The sequence below is a fragment of the Glossina fuscipes genome, unplaced genomic scaffold (genome assembly GCF_014805625.2).
Source record: "Glossina fuscipes isolate IAEA_lab_2018 unplaced genomic scaffold, Yale_Gfus_2 122, whole genome shotgun sequence".
NCBI lineage: Eukaryota > Metazoa > Arthropoda > Insecta > Diptera > Glossinidae > Glossina > Glossina fuscipes.
The window spans coordinates 527,941-542,541 of record NW_023998465.1 but is presented as its reverse complement, the minus strand read 5'-3'; the positions used below and the strand labels follow the sequence as shown (position 1 = coordinate 542,541).

The window sequence follows — 14,601 nt, the reverse complement described above, 5'->3', positions numbered from 1 at the left end:
TCTTACTGAAGTCTAACCTCTGACTGACAATGGATAAAACGCGACAAGAACTGCACTCAGCGAGTGCCTGACTCCGACTGACTTCAACTCAGAATTCTATCCTCTGACTTTAATTTTTGAAACGCAGACAGACTTCTCCTTTTCATTTCATTTCCCTCTTCTTCTTCCTGTTGCTCTCTCTCTATAACGGCTTGCCGTTACTCTCACAAGAGCAAGCATAGATCCCGCAAAATCATACGATTTTGCCTATGCTTGCAAGAGCAAAAGGAAAAAAAAAGGAGTACCGCAAAATCATACGATTTTGACTGTACTTGCAAAAGCAAGCAAGGGTACCGCAAAATCATACGATTTTGACTGTACTTGCAAAAGCAAGCAATGGTACCGCAAAATCATACGATTTTGACTGTACTTGCGAATAAGGAGATTAGAAAAGAAAAAAGAAAATAAAATAATAAACACATATACCGCAAGATCATGCGATTTACTAGCGGTACCACAAAATTGCATGATTTTGTCTAACGGCATGCCGTTATTGCTCCGCTTGCGGTTGACACAGACCGACAGACACCCTACCCAAGGTTTGTTCGCGGCCGTTACACTCTTCACTCCGGTATGTGCGTGGTATCTCTAAGTGGTCGAAACAATAATTGACATTTCTTTTGAGTTATATTTCCTTAATATTAAACAATTTTTTTTTTAATTTTAAAACCTATAATTCGTTAATAAACCTTTTAGCTGCGGCGATGGGCATCTACGTGGTTGTTAGTTTTGGTAAGTTTATTTATAAAATTGATTAATAACCATTGTTCATTTTGGAAAATTTTGTTTTGAAATATTGAATTAAAACATTATAACACTTTCGTTGGAAAATAAAATAAAAGAAATGTATTTTTATTAAAAGTTAAATCACTGGTAAGACTTCCTGTGGATGACGGAGGGGCGAGGTAAAAGAAATATGGTTAGAGCATGGTTTAGATTAGTCAAAAGTTTTCAAAATTTTTTAGTAAGCATGTGTAACGGCCGCGAACAAACCTTGGGTAGAGTGTCTGTCGGTCTGTGTTAACCGCAAGTATCGCAATAACGGCATGCCGTTAGGCAAAATCGTGTGATTTTGTGGTACCGTTTATAAATCGCATGATCTTGCGGGATATAATTGTTTTGTTCCTTTCTTCTTTTCCCTTTCATTAAGATACCCAAAATCATGTGATTTTGCGGTATTCCCTTTTTCTTTTGTTTTCTTGGGATTTTGCTTGCTTTTGCGAGAGTAGCGGCAAGCCGCTATAGAGAGCAACAGAAAGAAGAAGAAAAGAATTGAGCAGGGAGGAGAAGCCTGTCTGTGTTTTGTTTCAAAGATAGACGGAAGAATTACTTGGCCTCTGCTGAGGTGCGGACGTGTCCGCGAGCTTGGTCTAAAAGCGGATAAATAAAACTATTTTTAAAGTTGAGCCTTCAAGTGCAAAGAAAGAAAAAAAAAGGACAAAAGACTAACAGCAACTAATGTGAGAGATCTTTTTAAAGTTCGCGTGTAAAGAAGGTAAAAAAGCGCTTAAAGCTGACAGTTTTGCAAAATAATGTCTAAAAATAATGGAAAAAGAAGTTATTAACTAGAACTTTATTAAAGAAATACAAGTCCGCAGGGATAAAGTAATTGTTAACGGTTAAGAAAAAAAAAAAAGGTTTGCTTGCATCGAGAAAAAGAAATGTGAGGAAATCATCATTACTGCTATTGTCGATAAATTTCCATGTGTGCAATATAAAAATGCATGTACGGATGAGTGTATACAAATTATGTAAAGAAATTGTGTATTTGATAGAAAAAAATAATAAGTAAAATAACAAAGAAAATATTTAAGAAAAACCCATATACTAGGAGCCATATAAAGAGAAGTGTGTGAAAAAAAATATTTTTTTTAATAAAACAATGACTGAAAGAGAAAAAAATCGAATAAAAGCCACTCACACATGAATATCTGAATTCGTTTGCAAAAACGACCCTCATATCAAAAGAATAAAAGAAAAGCTCAACATTTATTAAAATTTTTGAAGAGTGATTGAAAAATATCTCTTAACTGAAGCAAGTCGTGAAAGAGAAACCAAAGCATGAGTGGATAAACTTACCGTTTCTCTTCGTCTCGCGGTCACCAAGCAAAGCGCATAGCATTCGTGTGTGAATATATTAATTTGACGCTTTTGCGAAATAATAAACATTAAGGAGAATGTAAATAAGATAAAATTATGGAATTATGGGGAGTGTGCATGTGATGGCACCGTAGGGAGGACGTCGGACGGTTACAGACGGACTCACGGACGATAGACAACCGACGAGACTTTTTGTATTCTTTGTCATGAGGCTCAGAGAGCCAAACCCCGTTAACAAATACGCTCTACCGGCAGCAAAGGGGCCAGTACCGTGACACATGTTTTATTCAAAATAATGAAATATTGTAGCGAATGAAGAACCTAGCACGTATCTGAATGCATTTTATTTGGACATACCCCGTCCGACGAGCCAGGCCGGAAAACATGCGAACAAAAGGAAAGGTAAAAATAACCAAGAACATCCGAGCATAGGTCGAATTTTCGAAACGTTACACTGACACAAGCGACCTTTCCTCTTGAAGAAAAAAAAGTTGTTATACCATTCATTGAAATTTGGGTAGTCTTGCAAGAGATATCGATAAAAGAATGTTTGGAAATCCAACTAGAGCATTAACTGTCGCTAATTTAATTGCAAATAAGCGTCTTCCAAAAATATAAGCTACTGGTTTTGGTTATTTAAGAATATTTTCTTTAGGCCTACTCGAGTGCCAGATATAAATACATTTATCATCTTCTAATTATTTTTTCCTAACATCAGAACTAATAGAAATTCCGAAAACATCATTTCGCACATAACATCACGGAGCCAGTAAAAACCTAAAACGAGTCGTACCTGAAGAAACTCTTCTATCAATCGATGAGCAGCGCTCCATCATGGAAACAATGCGAAAGTGGAATATTAAATACGATGGCAGACAAACCCGTTATGTTCATAAAAATAATTGAGAAAATAACCTCTTATGGAATTAATTCTCAAGGATTAACGAGTACCACGCCCGAAGTATTTAGAGACAAAGCGTCGACTTGGTATCAACAACAAGTAATGGACGTCTTGAAAGCCTACAACGCACATTTCCTTAAATTCTTCCTCCCGTCCCATTATCCAGAAAGATTATAAAATGAAGTACGTAGCCGAACCCAACGAACCAATGAAACTTTTGAAGATTATGTCCCGGGCTTGGAACACCTAATGCGGCACAGTGAGATAGACGAAAAGGAAAATTTAAAGCGAATTTTCCGGAATTCACTCTCCGATTATATGTAGTATATCATACGACTTCGAATTTTAAATTGGCTTGAAGAACTTCTGGAACTACAAGAAGATCTCGAGAATATACCTATAGCAATTCCAAGTACATCTCATCATGAACAACATCAGATGATAAATACGAGACATTATGCTTCACTCAATAATCAACATCCAGTTGATACCAGAAGAAACGACAATCGTTTTGGTCGAAGGAGAACTGAAAGGGAGCATAATAGTAATGCGGAGCCGGAAGAATTCTTACAAAACCCGATTGAAGAGAGGAATAGCGGGTGCCGAATATCCATGCCGTCTATCCAATGTCTTGCGTGAAAAGACTTTAAACTTTTATCAGCCAACAATTCATCAAATCCCTCAATTCACCAATCGAGAAATTACCCACCGAAGTAGAAGTTACTTTAGCCAACGGGTAACAGTTCAAGTGTACACAGCGGTACAATGTCAAGTATAAATTGGTGATCAAACCGACACTGTTACATTTTTATTAATGCTAAACGCATCGGATGATGGAATCCTGGGATTAAACTTTCTGAAAGCTTTCAAACCGTTATTATTACAAACGGTGAATCTTTCTAACTATCTACAAATGGTGAAACTTTGGATAACCCCTTTGAGCATTGCTCGGTAGCCAATCATCCTACATCACAAGAACGCTAATCCGAACAACCAGGTGCCCAAACGCACAACAGAAACAACCACATAGCTGCAGGAAGAACCCACAATACTAATAAGAAGAGCGAAAATCTCAATAGCACAAATCCCAATTTGCTAACTGGTAATGCTAATTATCAGAATGTGAAAGATCATAAAAGTGAAAGGGTTGCGGTGACCAAAGAACTACACAAGGATTCCTTGAGAAAAAATTATCCAAATTTCGAATACTAATGGTGTTACTATGATTGCTGAACGTCAAAATTGCATGAAAGATGACCGCCCAATAAATATTAGATACCAGGAACGGACCCTCGCCATGCAGTCTATCTTCAACTCAGAAATCGACAAATTGTTAGCTGAGGGTTATATTGAACCTTCTAATAGCCTTTATAGTTTTCTAAGGAAATGTGATGTTATATGGCGATTTTGGTAGTTAAATAAACTATTTACTTACCCTTTGCCGCACGCACATTTTGGACAATTCGCATACTGGCAAATATATCCCTGTGACTGCAAATAATAAAAAGTACACTCGGCCACAATTAGACGAACCCTTGATAACGTAATCAGGACTGAAAGTGAAAAAGTTATTGCTTTTTCAACAAGGGGAAAGAGTGTTTAGCCATGGTAAGGGGCATTCGCAAAATGTGCCTATATCCAGAAGGATACGAGTTCGTCGCCATTACTGACCATTTATTTCTTGAATCGCTAAAGAACACGGAAAACTCAACTAGAAGATGTCGGGAATGAACTCTACAATTGCAGCAGCATAAATTCACCGTGAAACGCCATAAAGGCAAATGGAATAAAGCATGTACGCGATATCCTGACAGCCATTGGAGATTTGTCAAATAGCAAAGAATGATTCCGTCACTGAAGAATGCTCTTGGATAAAAAGGAACGAGCAAACGCCCCGCTTTCAATTTCTATCTGCAGGTCAAAATGAACTACTCACGAAAATTTAATAAAGCCCAGACCAAATTGTGACAAAGTTTTGTCAATTTGGAAAAGATAACGAAACAAGCCGTATTAATCACTACCCAAATGAATCTACAGAAAAACGTAACATCAAAACTAATGATAACATGGCAGTTTCCATAGAATTCGTATTGACACAACGCGCACCGCCCAACTAAATGCCGTCACATGCTGAAAAATTTCTGAAATATACGATGAGAATGCTGTAGGCGGACGAAGGACATAGGAATGGTTTGCTCGATTCTGGTCTGAAAATTTCGATGTCAAAGATACGCCTCGCTGTGGTCAGCCAGTCACTGAAGTAGTTGATGAAATTTTCCAACTGGTGGCAAGCAAGCTGTCAGAGAATAGCGGAGGCGCTTAATATCAACCACAGGACAGTTTGAAATCATTAAAAAAGAGCAAACTTTAAAAAGAAGTCCAAAGAAGACCAAAAAGACCCTGAATTCCTTTTTTACCACCCATTAGATTTTAACAAAGGAAAAATATACATCAAACAAAATGACGTAAATTTTTGTGGGAACTTTTTGAAACTGGGCGAATTGTTCAGACGCAATAATATCAACACAGAAATCAAGAAAGTAAAGCCTCTGAAAAAATATTATACATATTTTGCTAGCAACATTTGCGCATTAATTTGCGAATTAATTATTAAGTACTATTTCGAGGCATCTTTATCTAAACCAAAAAAACGACATGGAAGACCGTAAGAGAGAGGAAAAAAACGAACATGAGAACAGTTATTGAAGTTTGTACAACAACTATGCGTAAGACTACACCAAACGTACACCAAATGCCATGGTAGAATATATGCTATGGCCGATATGGCTCAAACTTTTAAAACTCAATTCCCATTCTCTAAGTTTACTCACCCATCCATCAAAGTTTTCCTAATTATAATTTACTCTATTTTGATGTAACATACACTTTTCATCCCTGATATCATGGAGACGATCGCTTTCAAATTCCCTATCATTAAATCATTAATGCCAGGAGCGCAGAACGAAAAAAGGTTTTAAGATGTGAAAGCCAACACCAACTTGAAATATAATTTATAAATAGAGCTATTAATTTATTACTATCCGAATAATGTGGTTGCGGATAATTCACTCGGACACGCTGCAATATGTACTCATTATTTGCTGCCTTCGCTTGTTCAACTTTCAAGCAGTCCCTTTTGTCATTTTATAATGACTTAATTCTTTTCCTTAACTCCTCGATTTCTTTTTGCAATCTTATTTCAATCGCCACATAGAGTTCTAAGATTTTCTTTTTTTATCTAGATCACTGCATTGCTGAAACTCTTCGAATGCTAAATCAGCACGCCTTTTTTGTGCATCGGTTATTTGTACTGGCACTACCGCAGCTACAACTATTTTCTATATTTACTTTTTATATATTTCCCATATTTTTCTAAAAAATTTCCATTGGATCACGCACATGGACTTGTACTACAAAAGACTTGTAATGGCATACATGCCTTTGCTATTTCCGCATTTCTACGAAGATCAAACATCCGTTGACATATTTTCATGGAAATTTCCAAACGTGCTGTCAGGCTGTTTGGCCTTGTAATGCTGGGTAGATTGTCGAATCCTAGGATCCGCTCACAAGGTTTTTATATTTTATCTATGTACTTGCTCTACGATTTATAGATAACGTCACGTTAGCTTTGACTGTTCAGAATTTTATATTTTGTATCAAGATAATAAAATTATATATATTGTTACACTCCAGTATTTCATAGATTATTCATGGGACATTAGGCAATCAAATTCATGGAACTATTACACTGCAAGCTAATTCTTATATTTTGTCCTTAATTCATTTATTCATTTACACATGAAACTCAATGAACATAAATTCATAGTCGAATTCAATTAACTCCTGGAAGTAAATCTTATATTAATTATTATTAAAAAGTTGTGCAAAGTTTATAAGGAGATAGAAAGAAAAGAAAAAAATTACACACAAAAACTAAATAATAATTCATGTATATTCACAAGAAAAAAAAATAAAAAAAGAAAGAAAAGCATATACACAGCAGGCACAGAGGCACACCCAGTTGCAATTGAACCCCTACACAATCGTACCTATGCAAAAGCTTGGTAACCACACCAGTTAATAGTTATATCATAGCGAGATGTTAAGAAGTTAGCTTAAATACCACATGGGCAAATCGCGCACATTACATGTAGTTGTTTTGATAGACTTTAAATAGTGAAACAATGAGTTTAAGAGGTAGACATAATTTAAGTTTCTGCTAACAACCCTGAAAGAGTTAAATAGCTCATAATGTATTAATGAAAATAAAAGTGCCTAGAGAAGGGATTAGGGACATTAAAGCTTGTTTCTCCTCTTAATGGAATCGAGCGCGGACCTAGATTTACTTAAAGAGACCTCAATGCGCAAATTGAAACGTAATCGTTGGTCGAATAGAACACCTAAACCGATGAACGAATCAATGTTTTCCAAGTTGTGTGAATCAATGATATAATCAGTATTAAATGATACCCTCTTTAAGAAAGATAGCTTCTTACATTTTTTCAGATTTAATTTCATAAAATTTAACGAATCATGTAACCAAATTATTTAAGTCAATTTGAAGCTGACACGATCTCGATTCCAAGGAGAAGGAAGAAAACAGTTTAACATCGTTAGCTTATATGAACATATGGCTGGTTTGATTACAGGGGGGAAATCATTAATGTGTAAATTAAATAAAAGGGGTCTTAAGGGGTCTCATACAGATACGAGCGTATCTACTTCTCTACGTTGAAAGGGAAACTGGAGGCCTGGATTTTGAAGCTCAATAAATTATAATTAACTAAGTTAAACGCTTTGCTAAAATCAGAATATACGACATTCGTGCGAGAGACACTAGAAAAAGCCTTGAAAACATGCCAAGTAAACGCTAAAAGATTTGTGATAGTAGGTCCTGCTTTCCGAAAGCCATAGTGGAATAGAGAAATATAAGATTTAATAGCAAAAGCTACACGGTGAGTAACAATTTGTTCAAACAGCTTAGGTAAGACGCTCAAGTTGATGGCACCTTTATAGTTGTCTATTGGAATCGGAATAAGGAGGCTACCCATCCAACACAAAGAGAAAATACCTCATCTCAAGGACAAATTAGAATTCATTGAAAAAACACTACAGAGCATGGTTTAGGTATACATGATGGAATCCCATCAGGTCAGGATTCAGAACTATATTTTAGAGACCGTAAACCATCTAAAACAATTTTCCGAAATAACCAAGTTAGAAATCAAAACCGAGTTAGATATCGGATTTGAACAGTTTACAATTAAATCAGAATCAGTTGAAAAATTTCGTATGAAGCATTTAGCAAAGACTTCTAAGGTTTCAATGTCATCCGGCGGCTCAGAGATATTGAAAGAAACGTTGGGGGATATATGGATTTTTTCTCAGGCAAACTAAAAGGTGAATAGCGACTTACCGCTATCTTCGGGAAATTCGCAAACAAAGACCTAGCAATCTGCCATTATAGTTAGGGATGAGTGCGATTGAATTCAAATAAATTGCGTTTAAATAATCCATTGAAAAAATCAATAGCTCTATCAGATTTTGGGCTGGGAACCATAAATTAAATAGAATTACCACTACAACACTAAATGACTTGTGGCAAATTGAAACTTGCAAGGCTGTGACTTTATCAGCAGTTTGAGGATTCTCCCACATCACCATTGAAGCCAGTATGTTTATTATAAATAGAGATATCCACATTTGGGGCAATGTAGGATCAGATTACGCATAACTGTCCATTGTCAATTTTGGCAATAAATTCAATGTAGAGAGGATTATGAAATCCAAGGGAATAGAACGGAACTGCAGCAGATATGCCAATTAAAACACCGCCACCAGTGCGATTCAATCGACTTTACTGAAAACCTGAACGGTCTTATTCGAATGTAGAGAATTTAGAGGAGGTTCTCCCGGCTTATTTGGAACTTTTTTATTACTAGCTGACTCAACGATAACGAAACGTTAACGATCTTTTTAGGCGACGAGGGGGCACGCACATGTATCGACGAATCAGATTTAGGCGAAGAAGGAGGTGAATTACCACACACTACACTACAAGTTGCGCTTTTACAAACTTGGAAAGAAGATGAGCGCTTTAGATAACGACACTCATCGAACATTGTCTTCATTTTTTCAAGCCTTCCACGCAAAGTCACATGATTTTTGCTTAATTCAGAAAACCCATTTCTTGTCTCGGTGAAAAGCTTGCATAAGTCCTACAGTCGGGACACTTCGCATAACAAAAACGTTTGCGAAGCCAACAAGTGATGAATTCTTCAGAATCAGGAGTCGCTTTTGCTTCACACTTTCTAAAAAAAACGATCAAATTAGATGCAAACGTCACAGTATTGAAGACAAAGTAAACAAAGAGTAAGCCAAGCGAAAAACTGGCTTGATACATATACATTGCGAACCGCACATTGAATAAAAGCCATTGAATTAAATAAAAAAAACAGTGCACATGAAACATACTGTAAAGTCCAAAGCCCATACCTGGTGCTGGGGTAAGCTCAGCGGCTACAGGTTTTGTTTCACAATAATTTTTCTTTGATGTTTAGTTTAGTTTTCTTATGATTTCTATGCGGGTTCAAAATTGTTTTTGTTTCTTTGTTTCATAACTTCTAACACCATATCACAAATTCCATGAGAATCCTCGAATTTAAAGGATAGCTTATTTTGTTTCCATTTATAATGTTTCTTATGACAATTTTTAGACTTCAGCTTTAAATTCTCGTTGCACTTGATTACCAAATAACTGAAGATCAGGTTTTCTTTTCTACTTCAAATATAAATTAATTTTCTTGATTTAAAGACCTATTACCACCAGGCAACTTACTAACAACTAAAAATCGCATTTTTCGCTTACGATATACGATGCTTTCGAAATTTAATTGTCCCGGCGTGTGCAAGCTCGCAAAACAACCTGTGTAGAAATAATTGTAAAAATCTCATTTTATTTAACATCGGATCAACATTTCATAGATTTTTACCGCATTAAAGACGTCATGCAGAAAATGAAACGGTGGCATCTTGAGCAGCTTTTCACTTAATGCTGGTTTTTTAACATATTTACCCATAGTGTTTGATTGAGTTTTATAACTGAAGGGTCTAAGAAGGTTATCAGCCATAGTTTTTTTGAAAAAATGCCTTCTATTAGAAATGTTACACTAACGGTGGAACATATTTAAAGGAATGTTTAGTTATTAGTAGGCGACAGATTTTCGTATCCTTGGTAATTTGAAAACAACGATCCCACAGAACGTTTTTCCCTTTCACTCAAGTATGATTGAAAAGCTAATTTAGTCAAGCATGGAGAACGTTGATAAGAAGGAATTTATACGCAGAATGAATGATTTCAAGGGATTTTAAGAAATTGAAAAAAAAGGAAAGGGATCTCAATTCCTTTTTAAACCGCTTGTGGTACGAGAATATATCAAGGATACGTCCGGATATAGACAACACCCAAAATGACTTGCGAAAACCGCATTTCATTACTCCGATCGATTTAGAAACGGCTTCTGAATTGATCCAAGTTCGTTTGTTCATAATGATCTATTAATTTTTCATTCTTATTAAATATTTCGCATAATTTTTTAACGAAATTTATGCTAAATCTAAGATTTAAAAAAAAAAAATTGTAAATATTAAATTCTAAAAACTTAGCGAAGAAGAGATTGTCATTTTTGGGTACTGAGCTTTTCTCAATTCTATCGAAATCAAAAGAAGCGTTTGACGATTTTTATGGATTTCTTGATTATTCCTAACCAAAGTAACAGCGTCTGCTCTCCAATAAGTTTGAGTTGTTGCGTTTTCCTCGTACCCATTCCTCAGACATCTTCTATTCGACTTTTTTATACCCTACACCATTTGTGGCACAGGGTATGTTAAGTGTGCGGACGTATGTCTTCTTGTGTTCAACGTACAGGTCGCAATTTTGTTGACATTTTCATTAAATTTGGTGCACTTATGTGCTTTGATCTAAAGGCGTGTGCCGTTAAAAGTGATTCGGATCGATCCGCATTTTCGTTCACTTCCCATATAACGCCTTATCTTCAAAATTAGTTAAACGTATTTCGACAAAATTATTAGTATGAAACATTTGGTTCGGTTGTGCGAACTTTTTGAACCTCCTCTCAATAACCGCTCTAGGATTCCTATACAACTTTCAATATTTCATGGTGAAAATTTGTTCATAAGAATAAATCGACAAAGAATTTGAATTGACCGAATTTAAACCACGTAGGTCTAGTTTTTAGTTACCACCGGTTACAAGAACTCTCAGGATATGCCAAAATTGTTTTATAATGAAAATTTGTTCATGGCAGTAATTTGACATTGAAATTAAGTGGACCGAATTTCTATGTGCCTATATCTTTCAATTTTTTCTCCACTCTATGTAAGAGCTCTCACGAATAGTGAGTCCCACAAAAAGTTTTTAATATTTTATGACGAAAATTGGTGACATTTTAGCTAAAAAATTAGGGGCATGGAATTTGGATCAGGTAGGTTTATTTTTTAGATTCTAACATATATAGGGGCTATTACGAAAAGCAAGCCCTCAAAAAAGTCTTATCTTTAGTTTTTTGTAACGGAAATGGAAAAATAATAAAATTTTTCCTTGATTTGAACCAGGCGCCAATGTGATGTTTTGGCCATTCAATGCAAATTCTTATTAGGCGATATAATCTTTACCTTTCTTTCACTGAAGCATTAATTATTTTTTAAATGTACTTTATTGTGTACATCCTGTTTAATAAATTTCATGTTGACGATAGTGTTGTCCGCTTATTGTCTAAGCTATTATAAGTCTTTCCAAACGCTGCAATAGAAACTATTGCTTTTATTTTTAGAAAAAGTATATATAAAAATACTTATCATACACTCAATTTACAAAAGCACGTCTTACGTATAATAAATCAAGCATGAATTGTTCAGATTGCTTTTAAGATAAAAATTATTGTCAGTTTTCGATATGTTTTTTAGTTAACTTTAGTTTTTCGATTTTTCTTTTTCGCTTTTTGCGGTTTTTTTATTATCCGTTTTGTCAATTTGTGTCGAACTACTAGCAGATTTATCTGTTTTTTTCTCCTTCTTGTTCTCATCACCATCATCGTCGCCCTCGTCATCGTTGCTTAAAACGTGTTCTATTACTTCATCAATGGAATAATTATTTAAAAGTTGTTTGATTGAGTCATTATGTATAACCACGGTAAACAATAACTTGACATATTCGGGTACCTAATGTGTCAAATACAGAAAATAACTTGATTATTATTTTCAATTTAATAAATTAAAAATGTTTTCTTTTTATAAATTTAGATTCGAGTATTAAAGGAGTAAAAGCCAATGTTAAATTTTAATCAAATGTTAAAGTTACCGTAATCCCACTCCTGATAATTGTAAGGATCTTTTGATAAATCGTGACCACAATTTTTATTGACCTTGCATAGGACCTGAAAATGAATATTTAAACTTACAATAGTTTAAGGCTTCCTTTCTCTTCGCTAAAGCTTACTTTCTCCTCTTTAGTTTCAGGCCAACCGAATTTTTTTAATGTAACATTATCCACTAACATGTCGAGTAATTTATAAACATTATCTTTGAGTTTATAATCATCTTCGCTTAGCTCTTCGTCCTCTTCAGCAAACGTTGTTGATTCATCATTATCAGCAATGGCAGCAGCCATTCAATCGATATGACGCAGCGGTCATTACATGCAGCCATTCCCAAGCAATGCTCAAATTCTTTAGGAAAACTCTGAAATGAAATAAGGTAAAAAATGTAAATTTACTTTCCAATTACATTCTAGTTATTTCCAATTATGCTGCCAACTTGATTGGTTAAGGTATTCCAAAATGTAACAACAGTCATGCTACTCTTGTTAACATTGTTTTGATTGTTGTTTATAAAGACGACGGTCTTTTCAACAAAACACCAAATATACTCAGCTCTTATTTTAGCGAAATGTATGACAGAGTCGTCGCCATAGCAACCCGTAGCGATTTACCCTTCCAAAAAACTGAGAGTATTATTACCGGGAACTTTTAAGACGCGACATAAATGCCCCCACGAAGTATAAAAGCACACTTGATTAGCATCTTTAAATATATATGCTTCCATTTAGCATCACTTATATGCATTTGACAATCAATCATGGCTGGAGTTAAAAAAATTGTTAACAATGCTTAATATTTTTAAACCGCTGGTTTTTTATAAAATAATTTCAACCCACATTCATCCCTTTCATTAGCCATCTGAACTTTTCCCGTTTCTCAACATAATGCTAAAATAGGTTGATTTTTTGAGGATTTCCCACTAAATCAACACATTGCCGATAGCAACACATTGACGATGGTTGCTCAAATTTACACATTGTATATTTAATTTCATCTAATTGAAATGAAAAGAAAACAAATCGCAAATGGATGAGTTAAACCCACACAAATCTTAGTTGCTTTGTCCTCCATTTCAAGAAACTTATTATTAAACCGCTATTACATTGAATTTGGAAATAGATATGAAAATGACCTGACCTAGATTGTTTGCAACGTTTCATTGGCTGTTATGGCAAAAGATTTTGTGGGGATCAGGGCAGATATGGCCTGCAATCAGCAGTGAAAATGTATGCACTAAGTTTTTCTATCTTTATTTTTCGGTTATAAAAGCAGCAATAAAAAGAAAGGGCTGAACGCTATTATACGATACAATCTATAGCATACGTTACATGGGACTTTTGTCCTATTGTTTATCACGAAAATGAGTTAATTTACTACGTAAAGAAGAATTGAATTTATTTGTTCGCGTTCACGTTTCCGTAGGGCGCCATTTATTATTTGTAACGCGGCGTGTTTGCGGTAGAACGATTTGGTGAGACTCCTTTCTTGTTCGGTTTTCTTACCCACCACACCGCATTACAATAATAAAAGAAAAAAAAAAACAAAAGGTCAATCTGTCACGCAAAAGGAAGAAAAAAAAAGAATCGGACTACCCCATTACCCGTATCTTGTCCGGTCTACCGTCCGTAGGTCTGTACCTTTTCCGTTGGTATCCGTCCCATATCTCCCTACAGACTCCTCACCCCCTCATCGCACTCTCGCTCCCGCAGGAGCGGGTGCCGCCTAGCCGCTCATTTGAACTTAAACTACTAGTTGGCTACAAATACCTGAGGCAGGATGTAGCAGCAAGATGAACCTACTTCTCGTGGCAGCGCCTCCTTTTCAGACTACCCAGATGTACCGGCAAACAGGTACCCCCTTTTGCTTCACAAGTACAGGATTCGATCAACACCCGTTACTCTCTTCCAAATTTTATGTTGCGCTTTTTTATCCTTTCTCTAATAAGCATCTCAGTGATAGCGATGGCAAATGGTGTGGTCATAAGAAATTGTTCAATTAAATATTTTTAAAACATTCGCCACATATTTCACGAAAGTACTTCAACTTTCACAACCGAAGCCAGAGCTATCCTTCACGCTGCCAACCTTGCCCTTAAAAACAAACTCAAAACCGTTATTGTTACCGACAGTTTGTCTGTATTACAAGCTGTTCGGAATCCTT

General features: G+C 35.6%; 1 protein-coding gene across 2 annotated transcripts in view; it reads right to left on the bottom strand.

Moving 5' to 3' along the window:
* The window catches only part of LOC119640698 (protein suppressor of hairy wing-like), a 20,288-nt gene extending 6,054 nt beyond the window's left edge, over positions 1 to 14,234 (bottom strand). Inside the window, exons 1-4 of one of the 2 annotated variants that reach the window (XM_038038884.1) lie at positions 14,208 to 14,234; positions 12,561 to 12,802; positions 12,423 to 12,498; positions 12,011 to 12,283 (exon numbers count right to left, since the gene is read on the bottom strand). In XM_038038884.1, the coding sequence (XP_037894812.1) occupies positions 12,240 to 12,283; positions 12,423 to 12,498; positions 12,561 to 12,731 (291 nt within the window). In that variant the 5' untranslated portion in view covers positions 12,732 to 12,802; positions 14,208 to 14,234 and the 3' untranslated portion in view covers positions 12,011 to 12,239. Of the gene's footprint in view, positions 1 to 12,010; positions 12,284 to 12,422; positions 12,499 to 12,560; positions 12,869 to 14,207 lie in introns of those variants that run through there. The other variant, XM_038038885.1, reaches the window with a different exon arrangement.
* Between the last annotated feature and the right edge of the window lie 367 nt (positions 14,235 to 14,601).